Genomic DNA, 23769 nt, shown 5'->3' on the forward strand with positions numbered 1-23769 from the left:
CACAGGTATCATCCACTATTCACCACCAGCAGATGTGGTCAGCATCAATCATCTGGCAGAAATTAAGTAGGAGGAGGTCACCCTCACAGCCCATGGACACACAGGCAAGGTTCCCTGCCTTAAAAACAACCCCCTTAGCTTTGCTTTAGCATTTCTTCAGGAATTCTGAGGTCTCCCATCCTGTTTCACCGATCTCTGCTAAGTGAAAACTCAAAGTGTGGCTGTTGTACGTCAGAAAGGAAAATGAGCGGTCCCATGGAAAAGAACATCTCAGAGACGTAGTTCACTTTATTTATTTGTTCTTCATTTTGACAGCACAGCTCAATCACAGTTGCTGATTAGGTCTTACAAGATCTTTCTTTGCAGCACTGGGAAGCAAAAAAAATGTCATGCATTAAGATATTGAATGCATTCATATCAAGTATGTTGTGCTCTGGGGATTTGAACGTCATGAATAAGAGAACATCAAATCAGCTAGGTTTGTTTAACATCATTGCTACAGATCATAGCAGCTTCAAAGGTTTAACACAGGTTAACTTACTTCTAATACTTCTATTTGAAGAGTCTCTAATAAGGTTTGGTAAGAGATTAAAAAAATAGAGAGGCCCAAATGCTACAAAATAACATTTTAGAAATAAAAGCATTTCTTTTTAGTTCGTACGACTTGACCCAGTGGGGCCTTTCTGCTTTGATTAGGGATTGTGTTTTGGAATTCCTCAGATGGAGGTTAGGAATTCAGCTTATTTGTGATTTTTATGCTCCATGAAACCTCTTTAAACAAGTCTGGGTTTTCAGGAATGCTGAAGAGCCATCCTCTAAGAGGTCCAAAGCTAGGGAGACAAAACCTCCATTTATTCCCGCAAATATGGGCCAAAATACTGGGAACTTGCTAGTATAGTTCCCCAGATCTTTGAAAGTAGAATACAAATGACTATAGGTTCTGTTACGTGAGCTTTACTTTTTAAAAGCTTACATCTGAATGCTTTGATGGCCATCAGGAACAAGACATTCTTGCAATGAATAGGCCATCTAATTGTGGGAGCAGGAGAGGCAAAAAAAGAAACAAGCTATCTTCAAAAAGCAGTTAGCCAGACTCGTTAATTTAGTGAAAAGGTAAGTAGGCAAATTTGCTGACTGTCTTCTTTGAGAAGATGACCTTTGTACTACACACAGGTGAAATACAGTCACAAATAGCTGATCTGATCCTACAATATGCAAAGTGCCATAAACTGCCTTGTGAAATAAGCAAGGAATGAAGGTGTTAGGGATGCGCAAGGGACCACTTCAGAAGAGGTAGGACTGAACACGTGAACAAATCAAGATGTTGTAACAGGCATTAATCTTAATCTCTTGCTAGCAGGCAGCTTTCTGTAAGCATGCCTGCTGGCCCTGCTTGAGCTCCTTCTTGGCTGAGTTTGTGCTCAGTTTCTAGCTTACAGCAGCTCAGGTGGAAACAACCCTAACACTCCCCTTCAGGCACAGGGACTGAGTGCAAAAGAACAAAGCAAGAAGAAAGCTGAGTCTGGACCAACACTTGCTTCAAGTTTTACACTGAATTTTAATCAAGTGTCTTGTGCTGCTATATACTAAAAGGTCTTCTTACAGCTAGAGCTCAGACCTCTTTTTATATGTTACAGGATCCATGACATTATCTTTGCAGCTATCGTGTATTTAAATCACACAGATGCAAGATAAAGGTAGTCAAGATGCTTTAACAGAGCTTGTTAATACTGTAACATCACATCCAAGTTGTGCTGCAGTCTTGGATGTTGCGTCAAGGTGGTGATGACATAGTAAACACATTTCATCCAGTTATATGGTTACTACCATTTCTTGTGCCAAGACTTTAATGTGCTTCAGTGCATGAAGGGAATTCACAGCTGACTCCAGGAATATATGTGCCAGCTCTCCATTTCATTTCAGTTAAAAAAACCCAGCAGCAATTATAGCTTCAGAGCAGATATCTCTAACTTAGCTATAAACAAATGCTCATCTGAAGCTTCGCAAACAGCTCTCAGGCAAACTTAATTATTCATAAGAATATTAATCAATTTTTTCCCCAGTACTACAGTTATCTTTTAATGATGGCAGGTGGATGTAAATTACATCTTTTCTGACATGGCTTTAGTCTTTAAATGAGAAATATAGAAAGAAGGCTGCTGTTAAGAACTTGGTGTAATGGTGTTTTTTGACTCTGCAAGTCATAGTCTGCAGTCAAGTAAATGGAGCTGCCTCCATACAGTGGAAAGGATGCTTGAGCAGACCCTTCTTCAAAGTGAGTAACTAGTCTTTAGAATGGAAATAACTTTGGTTGCTAAGTGTAAATGAGATCTACTGATGTTGTGTTTATGGGGGAAAGGAGGAAAGAGGGTTTGAATCCAGAAAACAGTTACATTTTTTTCTGTAGTATGAACTGAACATCTTGATCAAAATTTATTCTGATTCAGATTGTCACTGGGCTGTTCTACTGAGTCCTTATAATGACCCAAATGGGAAAGGAATCTGAGCTGCTGTTGAAAAAGCTTTGACTTGTAACCTCTCTGTGAACCTATGCCCCAAAATGTATTTCAGCCTGCATGGCTGAGCCTACACTGAGGCCTTCTCTCATTAATAGATTTTCTTAATACATGCAACCACATTAACAACCTGATGTTTCTAGGAAGCAATGACTCAGCAAAGCCAGTCTCTTACTCAAATACCAATGAAAGTGGACTGGTCTGTATGTATTTTAAAGGACAGGAGGCAGTTTGGTACCAGTACCTTTGAGGGTTTGTTTTTTTAAAAAGAACTTTTCTGAATCCTGCCTTAAGAAATGCTGTAGTGGAACTGCCTTTGTCATGATCTCCCAACAGCCAAGAAGCTTCACATTATGGTATTTTCACAGGAGACTAGACAGAGATGAGCTCACTGCCCAGGAGGACCTGTAGCCTAGCAGCATCGTGCCATCACAGGGCACGCCCCTTGGAGCCAGCTTTTAGAAGACTGAAAGTCAAAAGCTGCAGGAGCCTGCCAGTCACATCCATGTGCTTCATCAATGCCTGTGAATTTGGCTTCACAGCTCCTTTGTCAGGTAGGAAATTACTTCTCCCTCTCTTGCAAAAAAAGAAAGTGAGGCATAAAGAGATTAAGTTGTTCTCCTGGGGTCCTACAGGAAGCTCGTGGTAAAGATGAGGATGAATGTAATCCTTTAGTTTAGTCATGGGTCAGCCATTCTCTCCTCTTTGCCTGGAAACATTGGGCTTTTGACACAACCTTCATTTCTGCAAGCTGTAAACATCCTGGACAATATACACTGTCACAAATCATTTCACTTCTCTGTCCTGCTTTGTCTGAATTTTACAGACTGGATCAAACTGTAGAGGTTTGTTGCACAACAGTAAGGTCATCTCAGCTAGCATTTTAGGCCAGCCTACCATACAGACAAAGTCTAGCTGCAAAACTCAGATTTAAATCTTCTGTATAGATTAGAACCCACTTCTATCTGCTTGTTTTCCTCCTACCAGGAAGCAGAAAACAGTAAACACTACAAGCATAAAACAAAAGTCAATGAACTACTATTAATTACAAACATTAGTGCAAAACATACAGCAGATTATTTTCAGTAAGCTCAGTTTTTTCTGTAAGGAGGTCACTCAGCTGAGGCTTTAAACACAGATGAAGTCACATTCTTGAGCCAAATAGGTAGTCAGCTTTGAAGTTAACTCACACAAGCAACCAGGATTCTGCTGCTACACATAACAGTTAATCCTACAGTTGTATGTACGGTGTAATACTTTCTATTGAAAGGATATTTAGTCCTGTGCTTTCACAAAGGGAGTGGAAGTAATTAAAAGGCAACAAAGATCAGATTCCAAAGCTGAATTACATATTTGGCTGAGGTTTGTCTAGCTCTTTTTTAAACTTTTCTTTAAACAAGCCATTTGTCTATGTGCCTAAAAGCCAACACCTAAATCCACGCTTGACTTCCAAATGCATGGCTCTGCTGGCAAAGATGAGTGTGCTCACACTTGCTTTGATATCAAGTGCTCATCACTGCTGATACCTAGCTCTCAGCTTTACACATTCAGATGTAGATGTAGGTGGTTGGCTTCACTCTGCATCATTTCAAAACTGTGGCTTCTCTACCTAATCCAGAGTCCAAGTCTGTAAGTTGCAGCAGGTTACAAATGCTACAGGAACGCTGATCTCCCCCACTCAACATTTGTTTATATTTGGCAATAGTCATCCAAAAGAAGGAGGAAAAAAAATCAAAGTTTGAAAAAATATTTCTCAACACCACTTTGCTGGACAAGGCCAATTGAGCTCACGAATGCTGTCCTCAGTGCTCTATACCACACTCCCACCACCCCAGCCCCTCCCTCCAGCTGCAGCTGAAGGGATGAAGTCTGAATTTGGAAAAGTGCACTTTGTTATCGTTGGCTCTTTAGCAAACACAGACACCAGAGCTGCCCACCCTGTGTCTTCCAGAGAGACTCTCTCCTCAGAGGTTTTCATCCAGCCATTTTATGTAGCTGTCCCTGGTCTGCACGCCTGCGGAGAAGTCCACAGGCCAGCTGGTGAATATCATACAGCCATGAAAGCAGTCTTCAAAGTAATCGAGGGTGACTTCCACACCGGCCCTCTCCAGGCGCTTGGCGTACATCGTCCCATCGTCTCGCAGGACGTCGTTCTCACAGACCAGGATGTAAGTCTTTGGCTGCAGCTGCAGAGCCTCATCTTCTGCGAGGAGTGGGGCCGCTCGGACGTCGAGCAGCGCCGGCACCTCCTGCACGATTTCAGCCTTGCCTGTGGTCTGTATCAGAGGCTTGTAGTTCTTTTTGAACGACGAAGGCAGTAGAGATGTCCAGTTCAGGTGCTCTCTGAAAGAGGCAGCTTGGCCAACGTCAAGAGCAGTGTGGTTGTTAATCAGCAGTGAGGCAGCCAAGTCAGAATTAGCATTTAAATAATAGGTCCAATATTCAATCATGACGGTACGACGAAGAATAGGTATGTTCATGTTCTGCTGATAGGAAGGAGTACTGAAGTCAAATGCCTGAAGGACTGGATAAATCAAGGCCTGCAGTTTTGGTCTGATGGTCAAATGCTCATCTTTGCTAAGCTGCAGGAAAAACACAGGAAGGATAGAATTGGGATTATAAAGAAAATAATCATTACAGTATCAACCTAGAATGTCATACAAGCAACCATTCATTTGACACTTTTTAGGTGGAATTCTGCTCTTATGCAGACAATGTTGCTCTAGTGTCTGAAATATTAGCAGCCTGATCTTATTCTTCTCTTGTTAAGGATGGTCACTCAGGCAGGCTCAGCATTCTGTCTCCAACAGAAGTCCCTGAAAGAAGTTTATTGAAGGGTGTAAGAAAAAAGTGTTAAGTGGCATTTCTCTAACACAGTGCCCACTTTAACAATTGCCAGCTGAAGAAGTTTGTGACTCAAAGGAGCTAGTCTTGTTTTTCCAGCTTTTCATGGATTTTTCTTCCATCAGTTTATCTAATTGTTTTTTCAGCATAGCCAAATTGTTGGCATCCAAGGTTTCTCTAGCAAAGGCTCACCAGATGCAGAAGCGCCTCTCCAGCAGAACCAGGGAAGTCATTCTGCCCCTGTACTCAGTACTGGTTAGGCCACACCTTGAGTACTGTGTCCAGTTCTGGGCTTCACAACTTAAGAAAGATGTTGAGATGCTTGAACGTGTCCAGAGAAGGGCAACAAAGCTGGGGAGGGGTCTGGAGTGCAAGTCCTGTGAGGAGCAGCTGAGGGAGCTGGGGTTGCTTAGCCTGAAGAAGAGGAAGCTTGGGGGGAGACCTTATTGCTGTCTGTAGCCACCTGAAAGGAGGTCGTAGCCAGATGCAGGTCAGTCTCTTTTCCCAGGCAGCCAGTGACAGAAGAAGAGGGCACAGTCTCAAGCTGTGCCAGGGTAGTATTAGGCTGGACGTTAGGAAGAAATTCTTCACAGAAAAGAGTGACTGGCTATTGGAATTGGCTGTCTGGGGAGGTGGTGGAGTCACCATCCCTGAAGTGTTTAAAAAGAGACTAGATGAGGCACTTAGTGCCGTGGTTTAGTTAATTAGATAGTGTTAGGTGATAGGTTGGACTTGATGATCTCAAAGGTCTTTTCCAACCTGGTTAATTGTTATTCTGTGATTCTGTGATATTTTACCTGACCCTCCACCTGCATTTGATTTGAGTATGCCAGTTACATGTCTGCTGCCCACTGATCCTTTGATTGGAAGAGTCAGCAAACAGCTGTTTTGCTTCCTCTTCTACGTAAGATACACAGTTCCCTATCACATCTCGTCTTGTTTAAAAAGAATTATGCATCAGGAAAACCAATTAGGAATGCTTTTTCCAAAACATGGTACTGCCAGGCCTATCAGCCCTCAAAATTGAAACATTTAGCATAATTACCTCTTATTAATTTTTTCACCCTAATTGAATATTGTGAGGTTGTCATTATAATTGGTTGCCTGGACATGGTATCTGCTTTCTTATCAGCAATGGTTAAGGCAATACAAAAAAAAGCTAATCATAATATTTCACTCAACCATGAGACATATTATTACTTGCCCCAGGCTGCCTTTAAAATCTTTACCAGATTAAATTCAGATTATGTTTAAACTGCAGATATACAACAGAAATGTCCTTCAAATGGCACAATGCTACAGGAACACAATTGTTCCTGTAAAAAAAACAACCCTGTTAACAGGAGAACAGAAAAAAATGTTAACAGCAGAATTAAGCTTTGTTTATTGTATTTTTTTTTTGTCCTTCATTTGTATTTGAAAGAAGTAAAATATTTTTTTTAGAGACAAGTATCTCAAAGTAGGAAGCTAAACTGGTAAATTACGCAGATACCTACCTACCTACTTTGAAAACCAAAGAATTCACCAGGAAAAGGGGTAAAAAAAAAAGTCATGTAGCTATTTGCTCTTAAAAAATGGCCCACAGCAACTCATAACTGTAGTGAGACATTTCAAGCTGTGTGATTGATATTGCAATGGACCCATTCTTCTTCTCTAAAGTGACTAGATGCTGGCTTTTTACTGTTTTGTCTGTGGGTCTGGCACATCACCTTGTGATGATGCAGCACAAAGAGTCTGTCACCCTGTATGCGCCACTGAATTAAGGATTGTCGTACTGTAACGCATAACAGATACTGGATGTTACCTGCTGACACACAGCAGCTGCCAAATTTCCTCCTGCACTGTCCCCAGAAATTGCAATTCGACTTGGGTCAACAGAATACTCAGCTAAGACATCAGGCTGCAAAAAATGCTTGGTAGCACGGAGAGCATCATACCACTGCTCCGGGAAGCACACCTCTGGTACCAGCCGGTATCTACAAGGAGAAGAGATGAGAGACAATTACTACTGTCAATGTAGCTCTGTTTCAGGATTAATAGGTGATATCAGGTATTCCTTTATGGTAAGTAACTGTTTCATTATGATAAATATTACAGGAAAAATATGAGGTGTGTAATACTTATGTAAGACTTAATCTTATAATTAATGCTGTAATTCTGAAAGATTAATACAAACCTACTAGATATGAATAATATCAAGATAGTATAAAATAGTGAAGCACTTCCTTAGGATTTCCCAACAGAGGACTTCATCATGTGTTATAAAAATTAATGAGTATTTAATACACCCTTGGTAAGGCAGTCGTAACAATCAGGCTGATTTTGACCTAAATCCCCACCTTAACGACTACAAGGGAGAGTAAATCAAATATGCAAATGCCCAAATAATTCTGTTTCCAGATTTTTACCTATGCTCAGGAGAGAATGAACCTTGCTATACTTCTGTGACATGAAATGAAAAATAGCCAAGAAGTGAATATTAATCTGTTCCAATGCAACATATTCAGTAATTCCTCTCCTTCATCGAGGAGTGGAGCAGGTGTGGTCTGGGTGGAGAGACTGAGGCACTGACAGCAAACAGTGTGCCCAGGAACAGGCAGCAGCTGAGTCTCATTCATGAGATTTTCTCAGCTTCTAAACACAAGTGCAGCAGATGTCTGTTCATATTTACTGAATAACTTGCAATCTAATAGCTGTTACTAGGCTTCATGGTACAAAGCACATCTTCTGTCTGCACCTTTTCAGTCAACATCTTTTACATATTCCCAGCAGAGCCAAGCAAAACAAAACCCAGTTTCCTGATTCAAGACAGATATTGTCCTCAGAATCTAAGCTAAAGAAAGTTTCATATGAAGAAGAAATTCACAGCTTAGGATACACAAAAAAGTGTTTCAAACTCCCAAAGTGACCTGCTTTGAGAAAGCAATCTATATGTTGCATCAAGTACAAAGGAATATGAGAGAGTCCTTTGGGAGCTCCTTGCAAAACTGGGTAACAGACTGTGCATGTATCATGAAAGTGAGACAGGCAATTAAACCGATGAAAAACATAATTAGTCTCCAGTAATTAAGTACAAACGCCTTGATTGAAAGATATGATGGCTAAGGAGAAGAGGTAAACAATAACTCAGAGAAACAGGCGTGTTTCTCTGTACCACCATAAATGAGAAAAGGAATAATGAGGAACTTTTTAGTACTGTGATTGCTGCTTGTCTGGGAAAACCAACAGCTGCTTTTTTACCTTTCATTGTTTCACTGTCTCTAATAATAAAAAAAGAAGTGTGCGGGGGGAAATGAGCCTTTAAAGTAAGCTCGAAGTATTGAATGAGTAACATCGACTCCATATAATTAACTTGCAATTGGACACAGAGCTTGGTACGTAATATACTGCAGGTGGGATACTTGAGCATTTATTATCAAGTGAAAGAGAATATTGATGTTGACAATAAGGATGGGAAAAGCACCAGTCAAGCTGGAGTCATCTAGGTAACATAGTTAGCTAGTTGAGAGGTTTGTTTACCTTGAAATTGTTCAGGGAGTTAAAAAAGCAGCCCTGTTTCTCTGTTGTCTGGCACCCTGGCAATCTTCTGCTATTTGAATGGAGTACAAGGCTTAAATGAGATGACTGCAACGGGGGAGATTGGGAGAGCAGCAGGAACCTACCAGACACTACTGTGTGTCCTGGATAATGAGAGGGGGTGATGTTAATTGCTCATTTTTATGTTGCAGACCCCTGCTTCAGATTACTTGGGAACTGTGGTTTATGGACAAGACTTGAGAGGGATTTTAATATAGCTATTTTTTTATCACATGTACACACATTATCTTAAATATATACACTACAGCACTGCATAGGGCTCTGGCCACAGCAACCCCATGCAGTCCTACAGGCTGGGGTCAGAGTGGCTGGAGAGTGGCTAAGCAGAAAGGGACCTGGGGGTACTGGTTGACACTAGGCTGAACACAAGCCAGCAATGTGCCTAGGTGGCCAAGAAGGTCAATGGCATCCTGGCCTGCATCAAGAATAGTGTGGCCAGCAGGAGCAGGGAAGTAATTGTGCCCCTGTACTCAGCACTGGTTAGGCCACACCTTGAGTCCTGTGTCCAGTTCTGGGCCCCTCAGTTTAGGAAAGTTGTTGACTTGCTGGAATGTGTCCAGAGAAGGGCAACAAAGCTGGTGAGGGGTTTGGAGCACAAGCCCTATAAGGAGAGGCTGAGGGAGCTGGGGTTGCTTAGCCTGGAGAAGAGGCTCAGGGGAGACCTTATTGCTCTCTACAACTACCTGAAAGGAAGTTGTAGCCAGGTGGGGGCTGGTCTCTTCTCCCAGGCAAGCAGCACCAGAACAAGAGGACACAGCCTCAAGCTGCACCAGGGGAGGTTTAGGCTGGCTGTTAGGAAGAAATTCTTCACAGAAAGAGAGATTGGCCATTGGAATGGGCTGCTCAAGGAGGTGGTGGAGTCACTATCACTGGAGGTGTTTAGGAAGAGACTGGATGGGGCGCTTGGTGCCATGGTTTAGTTGATTAGATAGTGTTGGATGATAGGTTGGACTCGATGATCTCAAAGGTCTCTTCAACCTGGTTAATTCTATTCTATCCAAGCATATACCTTGCAGCAGTGGGAGTGACTACTGAGGATGGTACAAGTCTCTCTTGCTATGTGAGGCACAGAGATGTGGTTCAGCCCTCCCTCAGCTATGTATCATGTCTAAATGTGATTGAGTATTTTTTGTTTGATTGTTTTTAAAGTTCACAAATACCTACAGAATCCTAACTTGGCACCTCAGTGATCTCAGGTTCTGTCTGCTCTCCTTACATGTAGCTACAATTTCAAGATACACTAATGTTTGCACTTTAGTATTTGAGCAAGTGAATTCAGTGCTACTTTCTTTTCCCACATTTGTGCCTTCTAAAGTAATTAGAAACCCCCAAAAGTTTTTGCTACCATTACAATCTGTTGTAGCTTTAAAAGGATAAAAACATCAGACTGTCCAAGGTAAAGCCTTATAGACCAGCCAATAACAAAGAAAAAGCTACATGAACTACATTACATCTTTCTAATATCTTAAAATTACTTTATAGATTACTCACTCAACTGAGACAACAACAGCATTGAGAGATTCTGCCATGATTCTGCAGAGATGGTTGTAAGCACCCATTTCTGGAACAAAAGGACATGCTGTTAGGGACATACAAGTCCATTTATGACAGTATTCACAAAGCCATACATAAGCCTTCTCAGAAAATATAAAGATATGAAACAAATGTATCATGTGTGACCAGCAGGATGAGGGAGGTGATTCTTCCCTTCTGCTATTGTGAGATCTCACCTAGAGTACTCTGTCCAGTTCTGGTGCCCCCATCACAAGAGGGACATGGAACTGCTGGAGTGGGTCCAGAGGAGGGCCATGATGATGACCAGAGAGCTGGAGTACTTCCCTTATGGGGACAGGCTGAGAGAGTTGGGGTGTTCAGCCTGGAGAGAAAGTGACTCCAGGGAGACCTTGGAGCAGCCTTCCAGTACCTGAAGGGGCCTACAAGAAAGCCAGGAATGGACTTTGCAAGGGCTTGTAGTGATAGGACACGCAGGAATTGCTTTAAGCTGGAAGCAGGCAGATTTAGACTGGATATTAGGATGAAATTCTATACAGTGAGAGTGGTGAGACACTGGAACAGGTTGCCCAAGGAGGCTGTGGATACCCCCTCCTTGGAGGTGTTCAAAGCCAGGCTAGATGAGGTCTTGAGCAACCTGGTCTAGTGGGAGGTGTCCCTGCCCATGGCAGGTGGGTTGGAACTAGATGATCTTCAAGGTCCCTTCCAACCTAAACCATTCTATGAATCTATGAAATAAAATCAAGGATGAGATCAGCTTGCAATAGCTAAAGTGCTCAATACATGCAGTAGCAGAAGGAACACAGTTCACACCTTGCGAAGTTCTGCAGTCAAATGCTTTCGTTCTTGTCTGTTTCGTGGTGACCTGGGGCATGTCATTTCATCCACCTATCAACAATTCCCTCAACTGGTCAAAATTTAAGGTACCCAGTGGCTTGGGGGCATTAGCATCCAGACAGTTATCACAATATGAGTCACTGCTTTTATTATAGCATGCAGTGCTTTGATTCAAATGAGCTGCCCTATTAATGTCAGCTCAACTACTCATTTAAAGGAGGATTAATCACAGCTATCCTATTTATCAGTGGACTGATCTTCTTTAATTTTATTCCTTTCCAGTTACTTAATTGTTAGTTCCTGGCACTATAAAATATACTAAGACACTAGCAGTTTATTCTGACTGCTGGTGCCATTAACTTCTGCATCTTGGACTCGAAGGTAGCATCTGACATAGCTGAGTTAAGAGTCATTCAAACACAGAGCCATCATTTAATGGAACCTTTTTGCACAAGTCAGCTTATATGAAAAGTGTTACAGAACGAATGAGGTGGGCAGGATGCTACAAACATCCCTTAGGCGGGCTTAACAAAACCCATCTCAAAGCACAGTTCCTCTGTAGAAAGAGGAGGAAACATTTTAACTGTTACAGGGCTGCAGGACAAAGAGACTAGGATTTCAAAGGCACATAAAGGACTGATTTTAAACTTACTTAGGAACCTAAATTTCACATAAATCATGGTCATACATGCACAGTCCAAGTGTAATCAATATAGTCCTTGTTTTGAAACATTTTGGAAATCCCTATTAATGTTCTTTTTGTATGGATGAAGCCATAGAATACATCAGGGTTGTATGGACTTGATGATGTCATAAGAGCAACGGGGAGGGGGGAAGACTCCTATTGGAACCCAATCTTGCTGTAGCCTTAAGAACCACACACCCTTTGTTCTCCCAAAGCTTTTCTCTTCCTGTACAATGTGGAAGGAACAGTGGTTAGCTTTTTGTCTATAGTTGTTCCTTACTTTCTCTGACCATGTTTGTGGCTTCCAAGTTAACTGGAGTAAACAGCATGAATTTTCAAGGTTATTTCTGCTAGTGGCAGTGGCCCCCAGACCATGGAATGAGAAGCTACCTTTACCTGCTTTCTTCATCAGTGGCCCATTGTCTGTGATCAGCAGCATGTAATCCCAGGTATGTTCAAAAAAGGTGTTGAAGAAAGGACTGGATGTGGCACTTGGAGATACGGTTTAGTTGTCATGAGATATCAGGTGTTAGGTAATAGGCTGGACTTGATGATCTCTGAGGTCTTTTCCAACCTTGTTGATTATGTGATTCTGTGTATGTGTTATTTAAGTACAGGCAGTGTTGTCCAGCTCACTCTTCTGCTGATTGTGTGAAAATGGGGCAAACCCCTTACATGTAGTCACTAGATCCTGATCACCAAGGATCATGACCATAGAAAGGAGAGCACTGGCTCAAACAGTCCATCCAGGCATCCCAGGAATGTAAACAATGAAGTATTTTGTCCTCTCAGGATGTAACAAAACTAACCTTTTGGTCCCCTTTCGGCTAATGTGCAGATAAGATAGGCATTTCGGCTGCGTGCTCACAGTATTTTAACCCCTCCCTCCTTAGAGCTGATAGCTACTACTGAATTAAAGTACACCTTAGCAAAACTGCTGTCCCTGTGGCAGCTTTTGGGTTCTCTTGCTTGGAGAAAACCAGAATAGAATGCTATTTAATTACTGGCAGACACATACTTGCACGTGCCAAGGCCCAGCCTCCTCCGTGGATGTACACAATGCTGCGCTTGAGCCCTCCGTCTTGCTTCGCCAGGGGTTGGTACACTCTGACTTCCACGCCGTCAAAAACAGTATCTGTGATTTTGATGTCTTTGTGGGAGGAAAAATCCACCTTGTCAAACGTGCAAATAAGAAAGTTCAGAGCTATCAAGTGATGGCTGAGTTTCAGGTAGTCAATCAGGTGACACTGGTGGGGAGGGAGGAAAGAGGAAAAAGAAGGTTTCTGTTACTTCAGAGCACATCATCATACTTGCACAGCTATTTAATGCAGCCATCTTCAAAGGGCAGGTCCTATGTGAAAATGAATATGGATTCTTAGAATTACTGGGAAAGGAAAGATTATCAAAGACCTCTAGTGCTTTTAAAGGTGTATTAAAACAAAACCCTCTCCACAAAAGACTCTCTGTTGTCAGAATAAATCAAACCATGAGCACTACATGAATCAAGACGACTGTGAATGTGCACTCAGATCTTTGCCTTTGAAAGACACCTCTGAAAGGAGATGAACCTTACCAGCATGCTCCACTACGGGACTTGTGAAGCTCCTCAGACCAGTGCCAGCAGAGGGCGATACCACACAGGCAAAGCTTTTGTGGCGGTAACGGCATCAAAAATGCAAAGTATTTCTCTTGTTCCACTCCAAAGCCCAACTATTCCCACGTGTGAATTAAGAAAGTTGTCATGGAGTGCAAAAAAAATAATCTGAAGACTGGAATAGTCTCAAAGGAATACAGAGGTTGGTTGTTGGTTTGTCCTCTACTGACCTGCTGAACTGGGAAGGACCTAAAACTATCAAAGAACCATGGCAGGTTAGTGGTTTGTGTTTTTCCCAACCCCAGACACTAAAGTGTATTACTTTTTTGGTGGAAGTGTGGAAAACCTTACAAAAATAAAGAATGATCTGACCCTTCCATTGTTCCCTTATGGTGGAGAGATTTTGCCCCTTTTAGCTATCCAGGGTTTTTATTGTCATGTTTATTTTTAAAACCTTGCCCTGAATAGGTTTAAAAACATATTGCAGCAAACAGTAATGGGATCCAAGGCACTCCTCCAGCCTAATCATGACCTGCTCCCCATGTACAACAGTGGGCAGTCCCAAAGATTGCTGGAAGAGAAAGAACAGTGTGGCCAGCAGGAGCAGGGAGGTCATTCTGCCCCTGTACACTGCACTGGTTAGGCCACACCTCGAGTACTGTGTCCAGTTCTGGGCCCCTCAGTTTAGGAAGGAGGTTGACCTGCTGGAACGAGTCCAGAGAAGGGCAACCAAGTTGGTGAGGGGCTTGGAACACAAGCCTTATGAGGAGAGGCTGAGGGAGCTGGGGCTGCTTAGCCTGGAGAGGAGGAGACTCAGGGGTGACCTTATTGCTCTCTACAACTACCTGAAGGGGGGCTGTAGACAGGCAGAGGTTGGTCTCTTCTCCCAGGCAGCTAGCACCAGAACAAGAGGACACAGTCTCAGGCTGCACCAGGGGAGGTTCAGGCTGGAGGTCAGGAGGAAGTTTTACACAGAGAGAGTGATTGCCCATTGGAATGGACTGCCCGGAGAGGTGGTGGAGTCGCCATCACTGGAGGTGTTCAGAAGGAGACTTGACAGGGTGCTTGGTTGCATGGGTTAGTTGATTAGGTGGTGTTGGATGATAGGTTGGACACGATGATCTTGAGGGTCTCTTCCAACCTGGTCTATTCTATTCTATTCTATTCTATTCTATTCTATTCTATTCTATTCTATTCTATTCTATTCTATTCTATTCTATTCTATTCTATTCTATTCCATTCCATTCCATTCCATTCCATTCCATTCCATTCTATAAACTTTGATATTTACCCCCCAAAACCTATGCCAAATATACTGCACTGCTATGCAAGCAGGGAGAAAAATCCACTTCTAAACCAAGAATTTGCAAAAACGACTTCCTTCTGGTGCTTTAGCTTGTGGTAACACCACCCTGCTGAAATAAGTTTGGTGGGAATCCAAATTTTACAGTATTTGCTGCTTTTTGGCCAGAGTATCATGTCTTTATTCTGCCAGGCTTTTCTCTGGGAGAAGCAACACAAAGTATCCACCCAGCAGGAAGAACTGCTGATTTCACAAGGCTGTTTCTAGCGCTGAATTTCGGAGCAGTCTTTTCTCCCACTGTTACTTAAAAATTCCCACAGGAAAATCCAGTTTGAGTCTGAAATCTGAAGAGCAATACATCTATTAATAATTTGGCACAGAACTGGTTGGGCTGCCACTGATGTAACCAGCTGAAGATCTGACCCTCTCTGTGCCCCCACAGAGGGTCTTGGGGAAGATAACCACTGGGCAGCAATTTCAGAAATACTGCCAGGGAAAACAACATTTTTATAGATGTATTTATTTATTTATTTAGCCTGACTGTGCTGCAATAGACAGCCCATTTCAGTTTCCCCCCACTTGTGTTCACATTCTTTGTAGATGAGATTGCCACAAGTTTCCTGGAATCAGGAATGTTTTATTTTCAAGGCTGGTTAGGGTGTTGTTTAGCAAGAAGGGTTTTGCTCTGTTCTTTACAGCACAGAGCACCGCAGCCATCTGCAGGTTATCACACGCTTTCATGACTTAACAGGCCACCCTTCCCAAGAACCCCAAACCCAAAAATCCCAAAGAGAGAACTTCATACATCAAGGCACAAAACCAACAGTGCTGATTTGGTTAGGCATAAGCAGATTTTTTGCCAAGCATTTACCAGACAGGTTTGTATCTTATCTGATCAGCCTTTTTGCTTATATTTATAAGGCATCGAGGAGGTGATGAAAGACAGCCAGCGTGGTTTCACTAAGGGCAAAAATCCTGCCTGATGAACCTACTGGCCTTCTATGATGGAGTGACTGCAACTGTGGAGAAGTGATGACCTATGGATGTCATCTCTCTGGACTTCTGCAAGGCCTTTGATATCGTCCCCCCAACATCCTACTTGCCGAGTTGGAGAGAGATGGATTTGATGGGTGGACTGTTCGGTGGATAAGGAATTGGCTGGATGGTTGCATCCAGAGGGTAGTGGTCAATGGCTTGAAGTCCAGAGGGGGACCAATAATGAGTGGTGTCCCACTCAATAATGAAACCTTTGGCAGAAGACATGGTGGAGCACTGCAACAGGTTGCCCAGAAAGGTGGTTGAGGCAGGCCCCTTCCCCAGAGATATTCAAGGTAAGGCTCAATGAGGCCCTGGGCAGCCTGGTCTAGTTGAGGATGCTGCCTGCTGACTACAGGGAGGTTGGACTAGATAGAATTAGAACAGAATTAACCAGGTTGGAAAAGACTTATGAGATCATCAAGTGCAACCTGTCACCCAACACTATCTAATCAACTAAATGACTTTTGGAGATAACTTCCAGCCTGGACCATTCTATGATTTGATGATTAATGGTTGGCTCACTCTCTCCTAGGACTACGCTGCCAGTCAAAGGGCACACTTGCCATAACTGTGGTTCCCTGGCATATTTCGTGTGTTGGCACCAATGAATGCACAGCCTCAGAGCAATGGAAATATGAATAGGCCATGGGGAAGGACTACAAAGAAGTTGTCCAAGAAGCCAGGGATCAGGTTAGGAAAGGAAAAGTGCAGATAGAATTAAACTTGGCTGGGGAAACACGAAGAATGTCTTCAGGTACATCAGAGACAAAAAGGCAGCTAGGGAAGACATGGGGCCTCTCCAAAAGGAGAATGGAGACCTGGTCACAACAGATATGGAGAAGGCTGAGGTGCTTGGTGACTACTTTGCCTAAGTGTTCACTGGCAAGGACTCTAGCTGTACTGCATTATTAAGCTGTATCTGGTTATCTCATGTGAGCAATTAAGTGGTTTGACCTTTGCTGGAATTTGTTATTTATATCACCCTTCTTGTGACAGCATGCAGGACTTGGCTGTCAAATACAGCACTTCCCTGTGTATGTATGCATGTGGAAGAAGAGAGAAAAACAATTATATTCTCTGATGGAGAAATAGACAAAGAAGAGAAAGCAGAAGGGAGCAGTATGGCCAGCAGGAGCAGGGAGGTCATTCTGCCCCTGTACACTGCACTGGTTAGGCCACACCTCGAGTACTGTGTCCAGTTCTGGGCCCCTCAGTTTAGGAAGGAGGTTGACTTGCTGGAGCGTGTCCAGAGAAGGGCAACAAAGCTGGTGAGGGGCTTGGAAAACAAGCCCTATGAGGAGAGGCTGAGGGAGCTGGGGCTGCTTAGCCTGAAGAAGAGGAGACTCAGGGGTGACCTTATTGCTCTCTACAACTACCTGAAGGGGGATTGTAGACAGGCAGAGGTTGGTCTCTTCTCCCAGGCAGCCAGCACCAGAACAAGAGGACACAGTCTCAGGCTGCACCAGGGTAAGTTCAGGCTGGAGGTCAGGAGGAAGTTTTACACAGAGAGAGTGATTGCCCATTGGAATGGACTGCCCGGGGAGGTGGTGGAGTCGCCATCACTGGAGCTGTTCAGGAGGAGACTTGACAAGGTGCTTGGTTGCATGGGTTAGTTGATTAGGTGGTGTTGGATGATAGGTTAGACGCGATGATCTTGAGGGTCTCTTCCAACCTGGTCTATTCTATTCTATTCTATTCTATTCTATTCTATTCTATTCTATTCTATTCTATTCTATTCTATTCTATTCTATTCTATATTAAGGGACTACAGAAAAAAGTAAAGGCAAACTCACAAAAAAGACAGTATAAAGATGAAAGCCCCATAGGCAATTATCCCAGAACTGCTGTGCCAACCATGGCCATGGCATGCAGAATCATGAGAAGGTTTGACTTGGAAGAGATCTGAAAGATCATCTTGTTCCAACCCTCCTGCTGTAGGCAGGGACACATTTTACCACATTAGGTGGCTCAAAGCCCCACCCAGCCTGGCCTTGAGCACTTCCAGGGAGGAGGCATCCACAACTCCTCTAGGCAATCTGTGTTTCTCTGGGAAATCTGGCAACAGCACTCAGTAGCTGGTCATGGCCCCTGGTTTTCCATGCAGTGACTGGGTTTATGCATCTGTCTGAATGAACACTTGTTTTCTGAACAGGTAACTCTGGGGAACTGGTTAACCTCATGGCAGCATGGACTGGACCCAGTAAAGCACTGAAAAACATCAAAAGCTCAGCTGCAGGGCAGTGAGGCAGAGCTGGATGAGCAGGTGCACCCCAGGAGATGAGGGGCTGGACAGCCTAGCAAGGCAAATGTGAGTATTTTGCTGGCATTTGAGCCAATTCAGCAAACAACTACTGTGGACATATTACAACAGCCCTGCTGACAATCTATTGCTCATTACTGATTGCAGCTTTTCACTTTGGGGTCGTTGGCTCCCCATGACCCACGGCTGCCTCAACAGCTGTGTGATTTACACTCATGCTGTAATGCTCCTCAGCTCTCCAACAAGTCAGGCAAAGCAACCATTACAGTCACAGTCTCCTTCTCTTTTACCAGGATATTCCCATAACAGGGACAACACAAGGACACCCTATAGACCAAACTCTTTTGGACTGCCACCTTTCTCCTGGTAAATTCTGTTTTTTGGTGAGGGGTACCAGATATTGATTTAATTGACAGAGAAGGAAAATTTCAATAAATGAAGAAAGGAGTCAGGATTCTGATAAAAAGCAGTCAAAATTAACAAAGTACTGCTGGAGAGAGGTGTATTAATCACCACTATCGGTTCCTAAACTATCAGGATTCCTCTTTTGGCTCCTTATCTGGATTTACAAAGAATCCCAAATGCTCATTGTTACTATGCTTGGCTCCCTCATGGACCTGTACTCCAGATTAGTCATGTCTTGTGTACTGCAAGAAAAATTAAACAAAAGAAGTTTTTCTGTTGCTAATACCTGTTAGCCTCTGACAGTCTTCTCAGCACATTTGGATTCTTTGTCCTCATGTGACTTGCGTAGCTGACACTGTTGCTTTCGCATCCCTGACCTTTAGCCATGGAATTACTGCAACAGGTCTTGCTCAGTCGGCACACAAAGGCAGTGTGCCCCTGAAGCCAATCTGAACACATCAGCTGCTTCCTCTGCTGCCATCGCAGCTGGGCAGACCCGAGGTCCTGCACTGACCTTTCAGGCCTCAGTGGGATCAGGAATTAAGCGAACAGCTAAGGATTTTTTTTCCCAGAACGCTACCCAGGACTGAGCCAAATCTCACTCATGACTCAAATGAGTAATGATGATGGAATTGAGTGACTAAACTGTCTAAGACTAAGCTTTCTACCTTAAAAGATGCAGCTACTGTCTTCAGTTCCGGCACACTTCTGTAACACTGGAGTCCAAAACACCAACTATAGTATATCTGTAGTCAATAATAGAGATTAATGAAAAGCAAACAAGGATCACTTCCACATTTAGACATGTGCAGAACACATTGTTTTGAGTGCATTTCAGGCAGTTTATCCTGTTTAAATGTGACTATTTTATTTTCTTTGACAGAACCATTTCTTAATGTAGATGCAGTATTGCCCGATAAATGCATACTTTTAATGCTGTTATATAAATGAAGTCCTCAAGGTGCTCTTAGTCTTACAGATTTCCTACAGAACTGCAAAGAAATCAAGAAGACTGTTCTACAGTTTATTACCTAGAAGCAGAAATGAGCTTACACTTTAAAGTAAGATTTTGTGCATGTACCTATTCCATCCATGATGATCTGCTTTTATAGTAGAGACAAAAGTTATCTCTCACTGCAAATAGGACTTACAGTGCAGTTCAGTTTTGGATCAGGTACCATGGCTGCAAGACTTACCTACCACATCTAACAACTTGGTTTACTGTAATCCAATTTCAAGACTGTGTTCTTGCATGCAAAAACCTTAACAACTTACTGGGCTGGCTACAACCATGACTTAATTCTGTTCAGAAGTCATATTCTAAAACAGCTGCGTAAAGAGGTATGTTAGAAATGCTAAACAGAAGTAATTACTGTTTTCTCTAACCCTGAATATTGATGTCACATGCCCTAGATTTTATTCCAAAAGCAAGTGAGTGGCAGAGAAACGTGAAGGAATTGTTGGCTAATGAGGGCAAATATAAGGATAATTTCCTCCCCTGTACAGCTGCCCACTTTCCTCCAGATACAGCTGACAGCCTCTGTGCCAACCCATCTGTCCTTCCAAACCTCTGCTAACAGCTGTTCCGGTTCCAAAGACACCTTCCTACCTTGTTGTGCACCAGAATAGCATGTATTTTGACAACAGCATTCAGAAATAACTTATTTCAAAGGGCTTATTAAATAAACATATGCTGCTCTCTTTACTCCAATAAGGACAGTAGTTAGGGGAAGCAGTGGAAGAAGCCTGTGTCAACCCTGTTGTTACAGCAGAATTATGAAATATGGCTTTAGACACCTCTTGACAGCCACCAAGTAAAACAATACCTGTGATTTAATCTATGGCTTAATCCCATAGTTGATTTTGTGTGGTTGTCCACACTTCAGTGGAGCTGAGTTCAGCTGTACCTGCATACATACATACATACATATGTATGCACTTTTTCCAACGTTGATCTAAAATTGTCTTCTATCACAGTTTTGCATAAAATGTTATCATGTCCCATTCTGAGACAGGTGAGAGGGCAAATGACTTTCATTCTCAGTTAAGGACTTTCACAACAGCTAAAGTCTATCTGTTTTCACTCTGGGGCGACACAGGACATTAAGAGGGTGCAAGAAAAAAGGCAAACTTAGTTAGTAGAATTTTTATGACCTCAGGTAAGGCAATCCATCTCCTCCCATCTCTGTACCCCACAAATACAAGATTAGGATAACAGCATTGGTCCCCTTCTGTAGAAACCTATTTACAGAGACTGCCCCATAAGCATTATGCATTATTTTAATGAGGTGCTTATACCTGAGCGTTTGTTGAAGCATCTCCTGCTAAGCCAGGACAGTGAGTCAGTCTCAAGCTTGTAAAAAAAAATTGTAGCTTACTGGGACAAGCATCTACTTGAAAATGCAAAACCTTATGAGTATGCTGAAAGCCAGTCACAGCCTTACTGTATTGTATTGGTAGTGATTACTAAGGCACTGAGAGAACACACACATTGTCCCTAACAAGAAATTGTCATGCTTCATTATCAGGCCTTTACAAATCTGTTTCAAAATAAGCAAAAGGCTCTCAGCTGCATTTGAGCCATGTGAAGTTTGTTTCACGCTCTGGGAAAAAGGGATTACAGCACATGGCCGAGATTTTGAAGTTAGAACTGTACTTCTGTCTGATTTTAAAATCACAAATGTTCTTCTGTCAAACCTACAAAGGAAAGCAGTAAGTAGCAAGCTGGAAGTACACGCAGAAGTGGGTGAAAGTTCAGTGGTCACATTGAGAGAAACGTTAAACCATTTGCTCTTGCAGCAGCTGGTAGAGGAAGAAAGGAGAAGCTGAGCTCTACAGGACATACGCTTTATTTTATATACACAGGCAAGGGCTGTCTAACAAAGTAAATACTCAAGCTTAACTTTTGCAATCCTAGCCTTGGGTCACACAGTTCCTTCCTAATGGTGGCCATTTATTCCTGACTTTTTACTGTCTCTCAGTGTTAGAAAGACTCAACACTTGCAAAGCACCTTCTCTTTCTAAGGACTTACGTCCCAAGGCTTACCTGTTGTGTGACTAAAGGCACCTCGTTCATACTTCTGTGCACAACTCACTTTTTCCTTTCCCTTCATTTTCCCCTAAAAGAGACTTCCCCACCCCAGAGAGCACGGACAGATGCAGGCACTTCAGACCTGCTTCACAGTTTGCTCCAGCAACCATCAGGGCAGACTCTGTCCTGCCCGCTCCTTTTGGGATTAGGACCTCTAGAATATCCCAAAAGCTAGAGGCACCAGAATTAATCAGCATGTGCCCAATGTACCACATAAACAAACTGCAAGTGTACATAAGGCAGTAGCATACATATATCTAGTACAGTCATATGATTTTCTAAAGATAGGTCTCCTTCAGCTAGAGGTTATGGCCTTGATTCAGGTGTTCAAAGCTGAAGTGTCACAGTGTGTTTGCAGACAGTGTGCTGGGGGAATATCATGGCCCTTCTGTCCACATTTACCAATGAATTTGGTTGAGCTGAGCGCTTGCTGTTCAGCTATTTGAATTAACATGGAGCAAGTGGACATCAAACCCTAGGTTTTCCTGAAGAATGAAGGTACTGTAGGCTACATCTGCATAATTTTTATAGCAGACTTATGGGAGGGCATGCAAGCCCTCCTTTCACAGTGAAGATAGGCTTTGATTCGGTGATACATTTGGACCATGAGAAGATGTCCCAGTGACTCAGGTGAGCGAGTGGTCTATCTACTCCCCAACTATTTCCAAGAATGCCATCCAGAGAAGCTATTCAGGCAGAATATACAAGTCTGGACACTGTGTCATCCACTCTCTTCATGCATCCCAGCAACCACAATTATGGTACTAGGCACATAGAAGGTGTGTTCTCATCTGAGTTGAGTACCAATTTAGGGATCTTCTGTCCACTAACTCATTTAATCCCCTTTTGAACACATTGCTGCTCTCATCCACTCAAAAGTACAAGTTCTTGGACATTCCAGAACCAACTTTATAAACTGAAATGCTGCTAGGAAAAAAAGATTCTCACATGCATAGCACCTTATATCGGGGCTGACCATGCTTGATCAGTCCTTGTAAAAGATTAGACGATCCTACAAGGAAGGAAAGTTCACAGATGAAGCCATTATCACTTTGTGACATCTAATCAACTTTCTATCAGCATAAAAACATTGGCAGAAACAGGAGACATCAGTAAGTAGTGCAACTGTTTTCTCATGTGACAAAATCAAGAGTTCACGAAGTTTTGTTTAGTAATATGATTCCAAACCAAGGCAGTTTAATATCTGAAAGGGCTTCCCTGTGTCTTCATTCCCTAAGGCGTATTTAAAGTTGGAAGCCAGACCAAGCTACATTTAGCAAGATCTGCACCACGAAAGCCACACCAGGAGAGCGGCTGCCAGCCTCACCAAACCGCGGACGTTCGATCTGCCGCTCATCGGGAGGAGCCCGGGAGGAGCCCAGGGCGGCCCTGCCCGCTGCCATCCCCCCCAGCAGACAGGTCACTCTGATCCCCATCCCATGCTCCCCAGCTGGACGCGATACCGGCCCGATGCAGCGGGGACCGACCGCAGCCCCAACCGGCTGCAAGGCGGCTGTCGGCGATGCCGGCGACTGCCCCTCGGCTCGGCTTTCCGGATGGGCTGGGTACCCCTCGGGCCTCAGGGTCCCCAGGACCGGGTCGGGGGGGCGCTGCGGGGGACGAGTGGCCGAGGCGCGCTCCTCCGAGGCGCTTCCAGCCGGGTCCGGTGGTGGGGCGCGAAACGACCCCGGTGAAGGGAGGTGTCTGCCCGCCTCTCCGGAGCTGCAGGCGGGGCCCGGGCGCCGGCTTACCGTCTGCTGCGTTGCTCGGAAGGTGGCATCCAGGAGCATCAGCTTCCAGGGGTCCGACAAGGTGCTGGGCAAGGGCAGGTACACGTAGTAGGCGGCCAGGGCGGCCAGCACCGTCAGCAGTATGCAAGCGGTCCGCATCGCCACCGCTATGCTCCCCGCGCTGCGCGGGGCCGCCTCGCTCGCCGCTCCCCGCGGGGGAGCGCACCGCCCCGGGGCCGGCCTCCCTCAGAGGAAGTCGCGGCGCTTCCGTGCCCAGCCCCGCTGGCTGAGCGCTAGCAGCGACCGTGTGCCAGCTCCGGCTACTGCCCCAGTGCCGGCTGGCGGCGGCCTTTGCTG

The 23769-nt window shown here is 43.8% G+C and overlaps 2 protein-coding genes across 3 annotated transcripts in view; one reads left to right on the top strand and one right to left on the bottom strand.

Moving 5' to 3' along the window:
* Positions 1–268: 268 nt before the first annotated feature.
* On the bottom strand, positions 269–23751 carry NCEH1 (neutral cholesterol ester hydrolase 1). The gene is made up of 5 exons (XM_068145018.1): positions 23434–23751; positions 13010–13238; positions 10449–10518; positions 7165–7336; positions 269–5098 (listed from the first exon to the last, which is right to left on the bottom strand). The coding sequence occupies exons 1-5, from the start codon at positions 23569–23571 to the stop codon at positions 4481–4483; spliced, it is 1227 nt and encodes a 408-aa protein (XP_068001119.1). The 5' UTR covers positions 23572–23751; the 3' UTR covers positions 269–4480.
* ECT2 (epithelial cell transforming 2) overlaps positions 9956–23769 on the top strand; it is a 48564-nt gene continuing 34750 nt past the window's right edge. The window contains exons 1-4 of one of the 2 annotated variants that reach the window (XM_068145015.1): positions 9956–12440; positions 13450–13860; positions 18079–18234; positions 22921–23101. The gene's annotated coding sequence lies outside the window, so the exon portion shown is untranslated. Of the gene's footprint in view, positions 12441–13205; positions 13861–18078; positions 18235–22920; positions 23102–23769 lie in introns of those variants that run through there. The other variant, XM_068145014.1, reaches the window with a different exon arrangement.

Source organism: Melanerpes formicivorus, unplaced genomic scaffold, assembly GCF_026170545.1.
Source record: "Melanerpes formicivorus ecotype bairdi unplaced genomic scaffold, bMelFor1.0.p_v2 SCAF_12, whole genome shotgun sequence".
NCBI classification, from domain to species: domain Eukaryota; kingdom Metazoa; phylum Chordata; class Aves; order Piciformes; family Picidae; genus Melanerpes; species Melanerpes formicivorus.